Below are 14,743 nucleotides of genomic sequence, written 5' to 3'. Positions count from 1 at the left end.
CGTGCAGTTCGTCAGCGTGAGCCTTGCCGCTGGGGCCTGGGCCCCAGTCTCCCATGCTGGTGTCCCTCAGTACTGACCCGCAGCCCACTGCCCTCCGCCCCTCCTTGCGCTCTGCCACAGGGCCCCCCAGCTGCCCCCATCCCACTCGCGCAGTAGCTGCGGCAGCAAAACAGGTCTGGCCCCTGCACAGGCTGGAGGGGGGAGGAGGAGAGGCCTGTGGCACCGAGCCTTCCCTGGGCTGGGGCTGCAAGGCTGCACCATGCCAAGCAGCCTGGTCCTGGCCCCTCCTGCCCCCACCAGCCTCCTGGCTGCTCTGCCCCAGCAGGCATGGGCACCAGGTCCTGTGCCAGCGCCGCGATGCAGCTCTCCCCCCGCCCCTTCCTTCTATCTTTCTACCCTGCCACAGCTCAGGACCCTTTTAAATAGTCTTGAGACCCACTTTTGAGTCATGACCCACAAGTTGAAAAATGCTGCTCCAAAGCAAGGTCTCAGTGTCAGTCCAGACGCTGTGGAAGTGGAGCCCCTTCCTCACCCTCTGCCCCTTCCCCCCCCCCTCACATGTGCTCCCTAGGCTTGCGTTTCATTTACTGCGAAAGAAAAAAACCAGGTCTTTGCCAGGAGCTGCAGGGCTTGGGAGAAGGAAATCGATAGCGACAGGGCATTGTTGACTTGAGGCCACGGTTCTGCTGAGTTCTGTGCAGGTTCAGACAGGTGGTGCCTGAGGGCTTCATGGAAGCTTGAGAAATTGCAGTAAAGCTGGTTGTATTGGGGATTACTTGCCTCTGGTAGGAGCAAATGACTGAGCAGAGGAGCCAGGTGAACAAAGTTGTCAGGCAGGTGCATGGAAAAACTGGACAGTTCACTGGGACAGTAGCGGGTGTAATCCTAGAGGGTGCATTTCTTACTCCACAAGCAATCCCAGTCCCTTTAAAATCCTTGAGACGGTTTGTTTGTGGAATAAAGTACTCCCTCGGGTGCCAGAACCTGACTCTGTGGTGCTACCTGCTGAAGAGAGGAAAATTACTAGGTGTTATCATATTTACTTGAATCCAAGATGGGGGTTTTTCCCCGTCAGCCTGGGGGTTGGGGAGGGAAAGCTTTATCTTGGATTTGAACACCGGCTTGGGGTAGGTGGGTTAGCTTAGCTCCAGCTTTGACTTTGGGCCCCTGACTGAAGATGAAGCTGAGCCATGGCTTGCCTTGGGCTGGAATAGCTTGTTTGGTAGGGGAGGAGGAGCATGGGGACACTTGAGAGGGGAGGGCCTGCAGCCTCTCTCTCCCACCCCATTCTCCCCCATTTTTGTGGCTGAGCCCTCCTATCCCCTGCTCCCCTTCCCTTTTGCTCTGGTTCCTTTAGCCCCAATCTTGCCAGGCTAGGAGCTGCTGCTGCTGCTTCTCTGTGACCAGGCAGGGCAGGTGCCAGACTACTATTGACTGCCCCAGAGGACCAGAACTGCAGCTGGAGGGAGCAGGGGGTGGGATTGGCAGGGTTGGGCTAGAGCTGGGTGTGCTGGGCTGCTGGTGACTGCCCTGTAGCAGCAAAGCTGTGGCAAGAAGTTTGCTTATGAGGGAAATGAGGTGTGGATAATTTTGCATTTATGTTGGTGTCACTACTATCAGTGAAACAGTATAGTAGTGGAAGGAGACAAGGAAGAATGGAGGGATGACTTAGTTATCAGGGAAGCTGCTTAAGAACAAGTTGTACGCAAACAAAATTTAAATAAGGGAAATTTTGCATCTGCAGTGGGTTGAAGGACTGTGGGAGGAAGCTGTAACTAAAATAACAGTTCAGTTTTACAGTGAATTGTGCAGACTTTTAATGAGTCTGTTCTGTAATTACCCTTGTTCTCACACTTTGAGTGAGGATACAGTCTCCTTGTGCACAGGATAATGTTTGGTGTGATGAAAACTAACTGGTAATAAATGACAGGCTTCCAACTACTACGCTAGTTGATTACTGTAGAGAGGGGAAAAACTTTTTTCATTACCATCTGCCTGCTTTAAAGTCCTGGTAAGTGGTGACTGTGGACCTGGAGTCCCAACAGTTTGATGGGAAGATTGATTCCTTAATACCAAGCTAATAAGCAAGCACTTCAATCACTGTGCTTTCTAATAAACACAAGGGAAAGGCAAGGTGGGTTAGCACCCTGACTTCATCCCAGGACTGGGTTCAGGGGTTCCTATCAGGACAGGCAGACTGCACAAGGCTTCTCAGGGGCAGCTCTATGTTAGGACTTCCCTGAAAGCAGCATGATCCATGATAGGTAACAGCAGCAGACTTAGGTGGTACAACATGTCCGTACCCCCACTCTGTCTTGTTCCCCCTTTACTATACCATCTTTCACTTAAACAAAAAGTGCTATAGCGGACTGGGTTTCACACGTCAGTTGTTCAGTGGCGGAGCTCACCTGGTGCTCCGTTGGTTGGTACATGAGGCAGGGAAGAATACTTTTCTCTATTGTAGGCTGTCAGCAGGATAGGTAGGCAATTAGTATATGGAGATTCTTTTTTTTCCTTGATCCAATTACAATTACTAGGTGTTAAACTAGGAAATGTTGCTGACCAGGAAATAAATAAGGCTTATTTATTAAGCTTAAAACTTAATCACAGATCTATTACTTTTATTTAATATTAACTTGAAATGATTAGTAATGGTGAAAGTAAGTTTTAAAATATGACATATTCTGTATCTTTATTGGCCATTACTTTTGAAAGTTCACCAGAGTCTTGATTTATAATATATTTGGCCTATACATAAAGTGGGTTATTCCATACAGAATAAATTAGAAACAGCATGAAATGTTTCAGAAGTTGGGAGTATGGTTTCTGAAATTGTACTTTGTGTATGCTCTGGACTGATATAATGAAGACCCTTTTACTGCATTTATCATTGGGCTGATAAGATTCCTGTATACATACTACCCTACCAATAGAAGATGGTATTGCATTGTAGAAATTAGTTTAATCGATTAAAAAATATTTTCCATCTAAAATAATTGTACAATTACTCACGGTTTTTTTTTTTGGTATCTGTTACTGGGCCAACTGCATAGTTAGGAGACAACGCTGGACATCATTCAGTTGGTCCAGTAGAAAATACCACAAAAAAAGCTTCATTTCTCATGCATTTCCTGCACCATCATGGCTACAACAAGACTCCAACCTTAAATTAATGTAATAGGAATAAGAGAAATACTTGTTTATTTGGAGGATTTTATGATAGAATATAACCTCATAAATCCATTTTTCAGAATTCTCAAAAATCCGGCACTTTTTAAAAATACACTCCATCAGGGAGTAGTGGCTGCATGAGGAGTGGTGGTGCAGGGTGGTGGATGGTGGCATGGGCAACTGGTATCAACTTAGTTTTGCTGCGGGGGTTCCCCGTGGCCAGTCTCGATGCCCAGGGGTGGTCCCTTCTGGGATTGGCTGCAGGCGCTTCTGGGATCAGCCAGTGCTCGCTTTCGCTCTATGGGGAGGGGCATGTGCCCTGGATCTGCATGAGGCACAGGTGGGGCAGGCTTCAGCTGCAGTCTGGGGTAGTGCTGGGGAGGCGGCAGCACTAGGAGGGGGCTACGAGGGAGGCCTGCACCTACCCCAGAAATTGCCGTACCCTTCCCATAACCCCCCTCCCAGTGCCACTGCAGCATACCCTGCATAGATCCAGGGGCACAGGGGCCCCTCCAGGAAGAGCTATGGGAGCAGCAGCGAAACTGCCAGGTAAGCAGATGAGCTGCCCTCGCCCCCACTTCCCACACTGGATGAGCCGCGGCTCCATCCCATGCTTTCCCCTGCCCCCTGGCTGGGCAGCACCTGCCACAGCCCCACTCCCTCCTCACTGTGGTGTCCTTGATCTGCACCCCCCCCCTGCCCCTCCCCTTCCACCATAACACACTTACCAGCTTAATGCAGCTCTCCACGCTGCAGGCTGTGCTTCTCACTGCCTATGTGCTGCACTGCAGCTGCGTGCATGCACGGGCCATTTATCAGCCACATCAGGCTGATTTCCGATATAGACAGTTTTCTTTATATTGGTGCCGATTTCCGATAGTGGACTGATGTATCGGTGCACTTGTAGTTTATAGCTCTGGTTACTCTGACACAATCCACAAGCACAAACTGTTTAGTATACCTTCTAGAACAGTGGTTCCTAACATTTTTAGACTCAAGAAACCCCTTGGTAGACTTGATGCACCCCTCAGAAAATAAAACCTCTTAGTTTTTCACTTGTTTCTTTACTTTCAGCTTGGCGTGCCCTTGCACCAAATGCAGCCTATTTATGCCCACAAGAGGCATTGCATTATTTTGACCCAGCTCACCCAATGTCTAATATAGATCAGGCACTTCAGTGGGGCTATTTAGCATTTTTACCTAATAGATGATTAAATCAGTTATTTGATAAAAGTGCTATAAGGCCCTGCTGAATTGCCCAATTTATACAGACTCTGAGGAGCCAGATTGAACTAACATGCTTCTCTTTCTTGGTTTTTTTTTTCCTTCATGTCTGTCAGCACCCTTAATGGCCATCTTATTCAGAGATGAAAGCATGGCACTCCTGCCTTGCACATTATTTACTTTGAACAAATTATATGAATCACAATTTAAGTAAGGATAACTGTAAGTTCTTGAATATGAACTTGTTCTTGAACAGCCTCCAAGTTCTTGAATAGCCTCCAGCAGTATTCAGAATCTGTATTATGCATAATTCCTATATAGGCAGTCCTTGACTTACAACGTTTTGACTTGCAATGGTTCACACTTGCAACATGTATAAATTGACACTGTTTCAATGTTTATGACATCAGTTTTGACTTTACACCGTTAGATCCGATGCGATGCCGCTCCAGTGACCAAGCTTACTGAGTTGCTCATCTTCCTGGAGAACATCTGTCCAAACTTCCTTGGACACTTTCTTAAAGAAAGCGGGCAAGATTCCAGAAAAACCTGCAGCTAAGACTCCTGCGAAGGCTCCGGCCAAGAACCCTTCAAAAAGTCCAACTAAGAGCCTTTCAAAAAGTCCAGCAAAGTCACCTCAAAGAAGTCCTTTCAAATCAATATGATTGCTATTTACATTAATGTATTTATACTGTAGCTATATTACTCATCTATAATTGATTGAATACAAAATTCTGGGGTATTTTTGGTGAAAATAGGGTATTAGGCCTTGGTTCAGGAATGAATCCCCCCGTTTATAACTTTGTTTCTTATGAGAAAATTGGTTCCAAGTTACAACGTTTCGACTTCAGACCGGTTGTCAGGAACAAATTGTGTTGCAAGTCCGAGGGCTGCCTGTAGTTACACCTTGCTTTTCTGTCTTAAAATACTTGGGCTTCCTTATTGACCTTTCCAGAGGTGACCTCCACTCAGTCATTGGGTTGACTGACTTAGCTTTCCTTGTCATACTTTAAAGTTACAAAGGAGAATTAGATACAAGATTCTTGCTGAAAGTCAGTGGAAATTGAGTGCCTGGCTATTTTTGCTGTTTTAACTGGGATCATGGATAGAAGGGATGAGACTAATGCCAGTTTTGTTAATTTCACTCTGTTCCCATGTCAAACTCTGAATAACAGCAGAGACTGGAGGGTTCTAGAACGTGAATACAGCCCTGTGTTGTTTTAAATTTAGATGTTTTACTGGTAGCTGAAATTCTGGCCAATTCGCTTAGCAGGTTGGTGGCATAGAAGAATGTGATAGTGTTGCTTTTGTAAGTCTCCATAACCAGCTTGTGGAAGTAGTAGATTTAAGGAGGAGGGAATCATAAACTTATTTTCAATGTTAAGCACTGAAGATTGTTAAGTAAGTAAGAAGGACGGTTGTAATAACTCTGTTGCCTCACTCTTAACTGTTCTGATGAGTAGCTTTTTGGTTCTAGACTGACTTTTGCTTTGGATTGAGTTTCATTGGTTAGTATGTCCAGCATTCCAGCTCTTCATAAGAAACTCTTCCCTTGATACAGTGGAAGTAAACAGGAGTTGTTCAAATAATAGGGCTCCTTAACAGTAAACAGATATAAATTAGGCATGTCATGTGTACAGCCTGCAGACTGCATTTGGCTCGTGGAGCCATGTTTTCAGGTCTGCAGGACTTCCAAGGGGGCTGGAAATTCAAGGGTGGTAAAGCAGGGATGGGGCTGGTTACCAAAATTTGGCATTTAGTCCTGTTGAGGATATTTTGGTGTCGGGGAGCAAGCAACAGGGGTCAGCAGGGCAGGCCCTACGAGGAGAGGCTAAGGGACCTGAACCTGTTTAGCCTTCACAAGAGAAGGCTAAGGGGGGGATCTAGTGGCCGTTTACAGACTAGTCAGGGGGGATCAGCAGGCATTGAGGGAGTCCCTGTTCCCCCGAGCACTACCAGGAGTGACAAGAAATAATGGTCACAAACTGGCAGAGGATAGATTCAGGCTAGATATCAGGAGGCACTACTTCGCTGTCAGGGCGGCTAGGATCTGGAACCAACTTCCAAGAGAAGTGGTGCTGGCTCCTACCCTGGGGGTCTTTAAGAGGAGGCTGGATGAACACCTTGCTGGGGTCGTTTTAACCTTGGTACTCTTTCCTGCCATGGCCGGGGGTCAGACTTTATGATCTGTTCAGGTCCCTTCCAACTCTACCAGCTATGAAACAGGTGTGTCATCATCACCCATTCCTCTTCCTCTCCTAGTTTCATCTGGATCTGGCTTGTGAGGAGGGTTGAACTTGACACCCTTGCCCTTAAACATCACACACCTAATTAAAAATGGGGGTTGTGACAGCTGAAATTATGCCTGTGTGATAAAGGTGCTTGCTAAAGGCCCTATGAAGATTAGACCAAGTGTTTTTCTGTATTTGTTTAGATATTAAGCTATATGTTGTTGCTAAAAATCTAATTAAAGTTTAAGATGTAGTGAGGCCTTGTATAAAGTAAGGCCTAGTAAATTTAGCAAAGCCTAGGAGTAGTAAGGCCCTGTGGTGTAGTTAAAATTACCTTATCAAAGGAATGCAAAGCTTGTACTGCTAATTGGTCAGTCTAAGGACAGTTGAAGTAAAAGGAATCTGAGTGGTTGTACGTTATCAGAACCATTCAGAAGCTTTAAATTGGCTGGAATATCTGCAAACCATTCAGAAGGAAGATACAGCTCTGTGAAAAGGATTAGTTAGCTGTTGCCTCGATCAGTGGGCCCGTGGACCTCGAGGAGCCCAAGGACTGCATTCCAGGGTCCTTCCCGGTACCCCTCGGACAGCGTTGTTCGGGGACGCCTGACTTGGCTGAACTTTGTGGAAAGAGAAGCTTGCCGTGTATCAGGCATCAGAGGGGACTGTCGATAAGTTGCTGACGCAAATTGCTTTTGTCTTGTTACTACGCGTAGTTGTGTTTTTGTTAAGTCAATAAATCTTTCTTACCTTTCTACCCCCGACCACACTCTCAATTCCGAACCCTCCGCAGGCGGCTGGGACAGGGGTAGTGTGTGGAAAGTAAACGGATGAGAAATAAAATTAGGGGTCTCAAACTGGTATTATGAATTGACGTTTATATTGAGAAAGAAATGCATGAGCAATAAAGAAGAGAAATGAAGAAGGAGATGTGGTATGCAAGTGGTCCAAGTAAAGGAAAATTTAGATTGCATACAAAATAGAAAGTTTTTCCTGCGAGGTGGTTAAATACTGGGACAGATTTCCAGTGGGGTGGAATCAGTCATTGGAAGCAGAGATGTAGGTTTCCTGGAAAATTTTACAGTGCCCTAAATAGAGTGAAAAACTAAAAAAGTACTCTCATGTTAATTTTATGTCCCAATAGCCACAAGTATTTGAACTGAAATATTTGATTAAGAGAAAATTGAATACAGCACACTTAATGTGGTTTAAAAGTTATATTCAAACATTCAGAGCTTTATGTAGACAGAGAAACTACTTGTATTGGAATATTTGTAAAAATGTAAAGACAGTACAGAATAGCATGTACTTCGCTTACGTATTTTATTTAAATTTAAGGAAAAAAGCGAAGGCACTACACACGATCAGAGGTCAGGAAAACAGACCTTATGATGAGAGGCTGAGAGCCATGGGACTCTTCAGCCTGGAAAAGCACTGGCTCAGAAGTGATCTGGTGGCCACTTAGAAGTTTATCGGGGTGCTCACCAGGATTTGGGGGAACGTCTGTTCACCAGAGCACCCCGAGGGATGACAAGGTCGAACGGTCACAAACTCCTCCATGACTGTTTCAGGCTGGACATAAGGAAAAACTTCTTTACAGTCCAAGCCCCCAAGGTCTGGAATAGACTGCAGCCGGAGGTGGTTCAAGCACCTACTTTGAACACCTTCAAGAGAAATTTGGATGATTATCTTACTGGGATCCTATGATCCCTGCTGACTTCCTGCCCCTGGGGCAGGGGGCTGGACTTGATGATCTTCCAAGATCCCTTCCAGCCCTAATGAATCTATGAAAACTGACGCACTCATTTCAGCACACCCAAAGAACTGTGCATGATATGCTGTGCTTTGGTTTTGATTTGACCTGAACAGCCAATTAGGTGAATTCATAACTTGATTTTTGGTTTGGGTTATTATGTAAGTGTATTTACCCTCCTGTTTACAAATCAGTAAAACCTATATGTACCCTCTTGCACACTTCCTAGGGATAATCACCTGAAAAACATTAATTACATCTTTGAAACTGCCAAGCTTGCCTAATATTGTATTGACATCCATTCATTGTTACCAATGAATTTTATGAAACAATGAATTTTTAGAAATGGAAAATTTCCCATGAAAAAGTAAATCACTGGAAAATTTTCTGCCCCACATCTCTGATTGGAAGATAGTGTTGTTCTTTTTTTGAAAGTGCAGATCAAATGTTTACGTGGCTTGTTTCTGCTTTGAGCAGTTGGTTGGAATAGATGACAGATGACTTCCTGAGATCCCTTCCAGCTTTATTTTTGTTTATGATTTTGTTGTAGCAGGTGCTAAGGATAACCATCAGTAAAATTTCCTGAATTCCCCATGAAATTCCCTGATAGATAATATAGAAGGATATACAAAATGTTAATATATATGGATATATTTTATTTATTCTTCCTTGTTTCAACCCTGTTTAGGAAGGGCCTTTGAGACCTGTGCTAGAATGTATTGACCTTGTCAGTAGTGAAGATGAAGAGCCTAGCAGCAGTGCCAGCATTCATGTGAGTGTGTTTTTTCAGATGATAATTCCAAATAGTACTTCTCCAAATGCCCTGGTTTTATGTCTTTTATGTAGCTTCTTCGCAGTTCTGACTTGCAATTACAGTGAAAATAAAAGATGTGTAAAGTGTTTAGCAGTCAGCTATCTTTTTATAGTTACTAAACAAAAGTATTGGGGATAATCTCTTCTTCTCTTCCCCTACCCCCACCCCCAAATAAAACCTAAAACCCTCTTACAGACAGGTAAATAGTACATTACATTACTTTCATAGCTGGTGCTACTGTCTGTTCCTTCACTGGATGAAAATGTATTCACAGTAGCACCAGCTGCAATATTTCCCTCCTACCGGTGCTTAGGCCAGGTCCCAAAAGGGATTTTAAGTGGAGTTGGGGCACTTGAGTTCAGAATTGCAGTTCATAAAGCACTCATTCAGTGCCTTCCTAATGGGCAAGTATGTGAACATTCAGATCAAACAGGAAGGTGCCTTGTAAGTTCCTGTAGACTTGGAGTTTCATTTTAGGCTGAAAAAGATCTGGACAGATCAGAAGAACAGGGTTGCTGATCTCTTGCTTAATGAGATCTGGAAATTAGAAATCTTCTTGGTTCCAGTCTGGTTGGCAAGTCTGGAGCATACTCCATGCATACCAATAGGATTCTTTCCCATCTCTTACAAAATGCAGTAATGGCTGTTTGAGTTGTGAAATACAGCACTAGAAGGAGGTGGCTCTGTGGCCCCATGTTTTATATAACAGCATGGCATTCATTCTAAAAGCGGGAGACTTGGTTTCAAAGTCCATCTGAGCCCAAGAAGGCTCAAACCCACCTTTCCTGCTTTCTAGGAGCAGTGTCAAAACTAGTTGAGGTATGTGTCCTACCAAAGCTGTCATGTGTTAAATAAATAAATAAACAGAATGCAGGATACAGAACCAGAAAGGGAGTGAAGGAGACTTTGTGGACTGGTGATTATGATGCTTGCTGTAGGGGTGGAGGGAGTACTGAGTTCCATCTCCAGCTGCGAGTCTTGTGTAAAATAGCCTTTTCTTGACCCTGTGGTGGTTTTTTGTTTTGTTTTTGTTTTTTCACTGTATAGCAATTATGAAATTAACTTGTTTTTCTTTTAATTATAGAGAAAAGTAAAACGTAAAGATCACATTGACTATCAGAAAGAAAGGGTTGCTTCAACCCTAGCTCGCCTAGCACGCCATGTGGAAGTAGAGATACAGCAGAAAGAGGAGAAAAACAAAGCTTTCAAGGTACGGCAGATATTTTAAGAGACATTCTGTGCCTTGTATTTGTTTCCCTCATTAAATAATAAAAAGATTGAGGCTTAAAATTGGATATTAAACTTTTCAAATATAGCACAGTCTGGTAATGTCCAAAAGTCCTTGTTGGTTCTTCAGCCTAATGAATTCTAGTATCAGCTTAGTTTTTAGAGAGCAGATATCAACTTCATGCAGTCCAGGGGCACCATCTCGTACACTTGTTCATATGCTCAGCAGAGACCTGGGTATCTGTTGTGCCAATCATCTTGTATGGAATAGACAAAATACTGAATAATAGTTTATTGGCATCTTTAGATCACTCCAATAGATTTTTCTTTTTTTTGCCTAGGTCTACATGCTGTAATTGAAGATCTTAAGGGGTATAAATTTGTTGCTTTATCAATATTTCTGATAACTATTTTCTGATAACTAAACTGGACTAGACTTCTTAATCTGAGATGTGTGTTTTAAAGTAAAGTTATGTAGTGCAATAACTTGAAAGGCATAGAACTTGTTACAGTTGCTTTAAAATATACTTTAAATGCGTTTAAACCCCCCCACCATCCCCCCCAAACCTTCTGAAAAATCTTTGTCCTAGACTAAACTTCATACTTTCCTATATAGTGTGTGGAATGTCAATAACAACGAGGGATCCTGGCTTTCTCTAATTTAAAAAAAATCCTCACTTCTTTAGATTTAAAGAAGTAACCCCAAATCCAATTTTTTTCATGATTAAAATGAAATGCCAGCAATATATAGATAGATATATAGTGGTGTTTCATTTTAATCATGGAAAATGTGGATTTGGGGTTACTTCTTTAAATCCGAAAAGTGAGGATTTTTTTTTTTTATCAGAGAAAACCAGGATCTCTGATAACTTTCTGCCATAAGCCATAGAAATATTGTAATTGAGGATGGGAAAAGGTATAAGTTGCTATGGAACATTGGACCCTGGAAGCCTAGGTTCTAGTCCTCTTTCCAGACAAACTCTTGCAAGTCCCTCCTTCCAGTTTTGTTGTCTTGTAGAACAGAAGTAGAAGTGATTTACCTAGCTTTTGTAAGGTAGTATGAGAGCTGTGGATAACAATTGTTATTTTAATGTTGAACATGGTTCTGCTGCACAGCTTCTCTCATCACTAGTAGATTAATGCCACTTGCCTGTGAATTTAGATGTGGTTCAGTGTAGGAGTATCATGCTCATCCTTTAATTTCTGCTTTGGTAGTAGAACATGTTGATAGTTTAGCTTTTGCCCCGCATTTTGTTTAGTAATTTTTAATTTTCATTTATTTTTCTGTGCAGTAGTGACTTTATTTCAGCATCTGGCACTTCCTAGCTCCTGAGGTGAGGAATCACCAGCATATTAAAGCTTTATATTGTTTTTAATATTAAACACAAACTCCTTGTGCCCACCTCTGTTCTACCAGGCGTTCTTGTGCTGCCTTAGCCCGGACTATTGGTCTAGCCTGTCCCGGGCTTGTGAGTGGACCCCAAAGGCTACCCTGGCTGACATCTGGGGATCCCCTTAACTTGCCTGCCACGACTTCGAATGGTACCTCAGTGGAGGGGTTCCCCTTCAAGGCAGCCTCCAGGGTCGTCACGCCCCTTGGCGGGCACTCACGGGGCTCCGACCTCTCCTACACCCCGGCCACTCGCCACCTTGGGTTGCAGGTCTTCTGGCCCTTTGGCATCCTTGGCTCCACTTGGCTTCTTTTCCAGACTCCCGTGGCCCTCCAGCCACGAGTCTGTGTCCCCGGGTTGCAGCTCGAACGTGAAGACTTCGAGGCCCTTGGACCTGGATCTGACTAACCCATATCCCTAGTGCCCTATCCCAACCACCCTGTGACGTAGCGTGCCATCCCCGCCACCGTGACAGCCGAAGTGATGCGGCCAGTGGACCTGGAGGCCACAAAGGAATAAAGAGTGCCCTTAACCTATGGGCCCCGTGTTTTCCCTGTGCCTAGGTGCCCCAGCCCCAGTTGCTTGCCCTGCTTGGGTATGGCGTCCCACCCGATTATCCTTGGGACATAGTGGGGCCTGTCTGCCACTTAATCCGTCCCTGCTTGGGGTCTTCTGCCGCACCCCGCGGCGATCCCCGTTGGTGGTTCCTGTTGGCCCCGCCCTTGTTACCTCCTCTCCAGGGCTTCCCTGCCAGGTCGTGCCTCCGCTGGCTTGCCTGTCGATGCCTCCACCGGTTCTGTAACCAGCTTCGCTGCCTCTGCCTCCATTGGCCTTGCTGCCGGCTCCTTTGCCGGCTTTGCTGTTGGTGCCTCCACCGGCTTTGCTGCCGGCTTCACTGTCGGCTCCTCTGTCGGCTTTGCTGCCGGTGCCTCCCCAGACTCCGCCCTGCCGTCCCGGGCTGCCCGGACACAGCAACTGTGCCCCTCAGGGTGTGGGCTTTCCTGTTGAGCCTCCGCTCACCTGCGCACCTCCTGCGCCCTCAGGGCAGCTTTTTGTCTCTGCTGGGTGGCGTCTCCAGCTGACGTCACCCTGCCCCAGATGAATATGAGCGTGGCTAACGAACCATATGGGTGGTTTCACCGCGTGCGTTTCCCCACGCCTTTCGGACCCTGCAGGAGGTAAGTGGGGGCTTTCTTTTGCTTTGGCCTGGGGTCCTCCTGTAACCCCGGCTCCCCTGGGACATTCCTCTTGGGTTTTTTTACAACAGTCTGTTTTGTATGGATTTATTGTCCTGTCTCAGCAAGTGATGCCCTTCAAGTGCTGTACCAAATCTAGAAGTTGTTATAGGGAAGCTTTTCAGGAGTCTCTGTGGCTGACCTATGCCCTGAAGCCATAAGGTGGTGACTCCTACTACAATAGCTAGGTTTTGAGTTGAGTAAGCATGCTGTGTTGTTTCCCTGTGGTGAAATGGTAGCTCACAGTCAGGTCCATGAGAATTCCTATGGATACTGCACAAGCTACCTTCTTGCCACCAATGTGGGAGAAAATCCAGAAAACTATAGATACTTTGGGCCCCACAAAAAGAAATCACATGTTCCCTGGCAATCACTTGTGTAATTAATAAAGTAGAGGGGCAAAATTGGGCTTTAAATCCTTTTTCCTTTGTTTGGGTATGCAAAAGAGTCTATCAAAAGACTCTTTTGGAAAATAATAAGTTGAAATCAAAACACATTGTGGAAATAGTTGATTTTAATGAAAGCTCATTTAGGAGGAGCACCTTAATAAGGCTTTAAATTTGAAGCTTATGAATTCCAAATTTTAAAGTGTTTAGTTTTTCATTTTGAAGCTGTTAGTTAAAATTTGCAGTCATATATAAGAGGCTTCTATCGTTCATTTTGTGGAACTGCATTTGTGGGATATATTTTAAAGTTTTTAAAAATGCCAAAAAGCCCCACTGAAGTGCCCAGTATATGCAGACATTGTGGAGCCCAATCAAATTAGCTGTAGCCAGGCAGCTCCTGCCCCAGCGTGTGGGGCTCCAGCTGCCAGCTGTCTTCCACTCACTCGGGTTCCTGCAGAAGGTTGCTCACAGTACCAGGCAGGCAGAGTGGATGGAAGGCAGCTGAAGCCCCATATGCTGGGGCAGGAGCTGCCTGGCTGCAGCTTCCCTGCCTGCCCGCCCCATTACTACTGGGATTCTTTTTGCCAGAGCCCTTCAAGGAATGACACGGCAACTCATCCGATGTAGTATCAAGTGAACTTTAATAGTAACTCCTAGATAACGTTATAGGTTTTCTCCCCATAATATGACCTAGCAAGTGGCTCCTTACTGGGGGTACCAGGCCTCTTGGGTCCTCCACTGGGTGTGTGGGATTTCATAGACATTAGGGCTGGAAGGGACCTCCCTTGGAAGATCATCAAGTCCAGCTTTTCTTGAAGGTGTTCAGTGTAGGTGCTTGAGCCACCTCTGATGGCAGGCTATTCCAGACCGTGGGGGCTCGAACAGTAAAGAAACCCTTCCTTATGTCCAGCCTGAAATGGTCTTGCAGTAGTTTATAACCGTTTTACCTTGTCATCCCTTGGGGCGCTCTGGTGAACAAACATTCCCCCAGATACTTGTGGTCACCCCTGATAAACTTATAGGTGGCAATCAGATCACCCCTGAGCCTGAGCTTTTTCAGGCTAAAGAGCCCCATAGCTCTCAGCCTGTCACCATAAGGTCTGTTTTCCTGACCTCTGATCATGTGCGTGGCTCTTCTCTGGACTCTTTCAAGCTTCTCCGCATCCTTTTTGAATTGTGGGGCCCAAAACTGGACGCAGTACTCCATCTGTGGCCTCACCAAGGCTGAGTACAAGGGGAGAGTGACGTTCCGGGATTTGCTTGAGAAGCATCTATGGATGCAAGCCAGCATTTTGGTCACTTTACTAGCCA

General features: G+C 45.1%; 1 protein-coding gene across 3 annotated transcripts in view; it reads left to right on the top strand.

Annotated features, from left to right (window-relative positions):
* Positions 1-14,743, top strand: part of ZNF451 (zinc finger protein 451) — a 48,624-nt gene continuing 33,881 nt past the window's right edge. Inside the window, exons 1-4 of one of the 3 annotated variants that reach the window (XM_025204483.1) lie at positions 1-16; positions 4,826-5,077; positions 9,068-9,151; positions 10,278-10,403. In XM_025204483.1, coding sequence (XP_025060268.1) covers positions 5,057-5,077; positions 9,068-9,151; positions 10,278-10,403 — 231 coding nt within the window. In that variant the 5' untranslated portion in view covers positions 1-16; positions 4,826-5,056. Of the gene's footprint in view, positions 17-3,963; positions 5,078-9,067; positions 9,152-10,277; positions 10,404-14,743 lie in introns of those variants that run through there. The other 2 variants (XM_025204485.1, XM_025204484.1) reach the window with 2 other exon arrangements.

Source organism: Alligator sinensis, unplaced genomic scaffold, assembly GCF_000455745.1.
Source record: "Alligator sinensis unplaced genomic scaffold, ASM45574v1 scaffold482_1, whole genome shotgun sequence".
NCBI lineage: Eukaryota > Metazoa > Chordata > Crocodylia > Alligatoridae > Alligator > Alligator sinensis.
The sequence above is the reverse complement of the archived record's forward strand: the minus strand, read 5'-3'. Positions and strand labels throughout refer to the sequence as shown.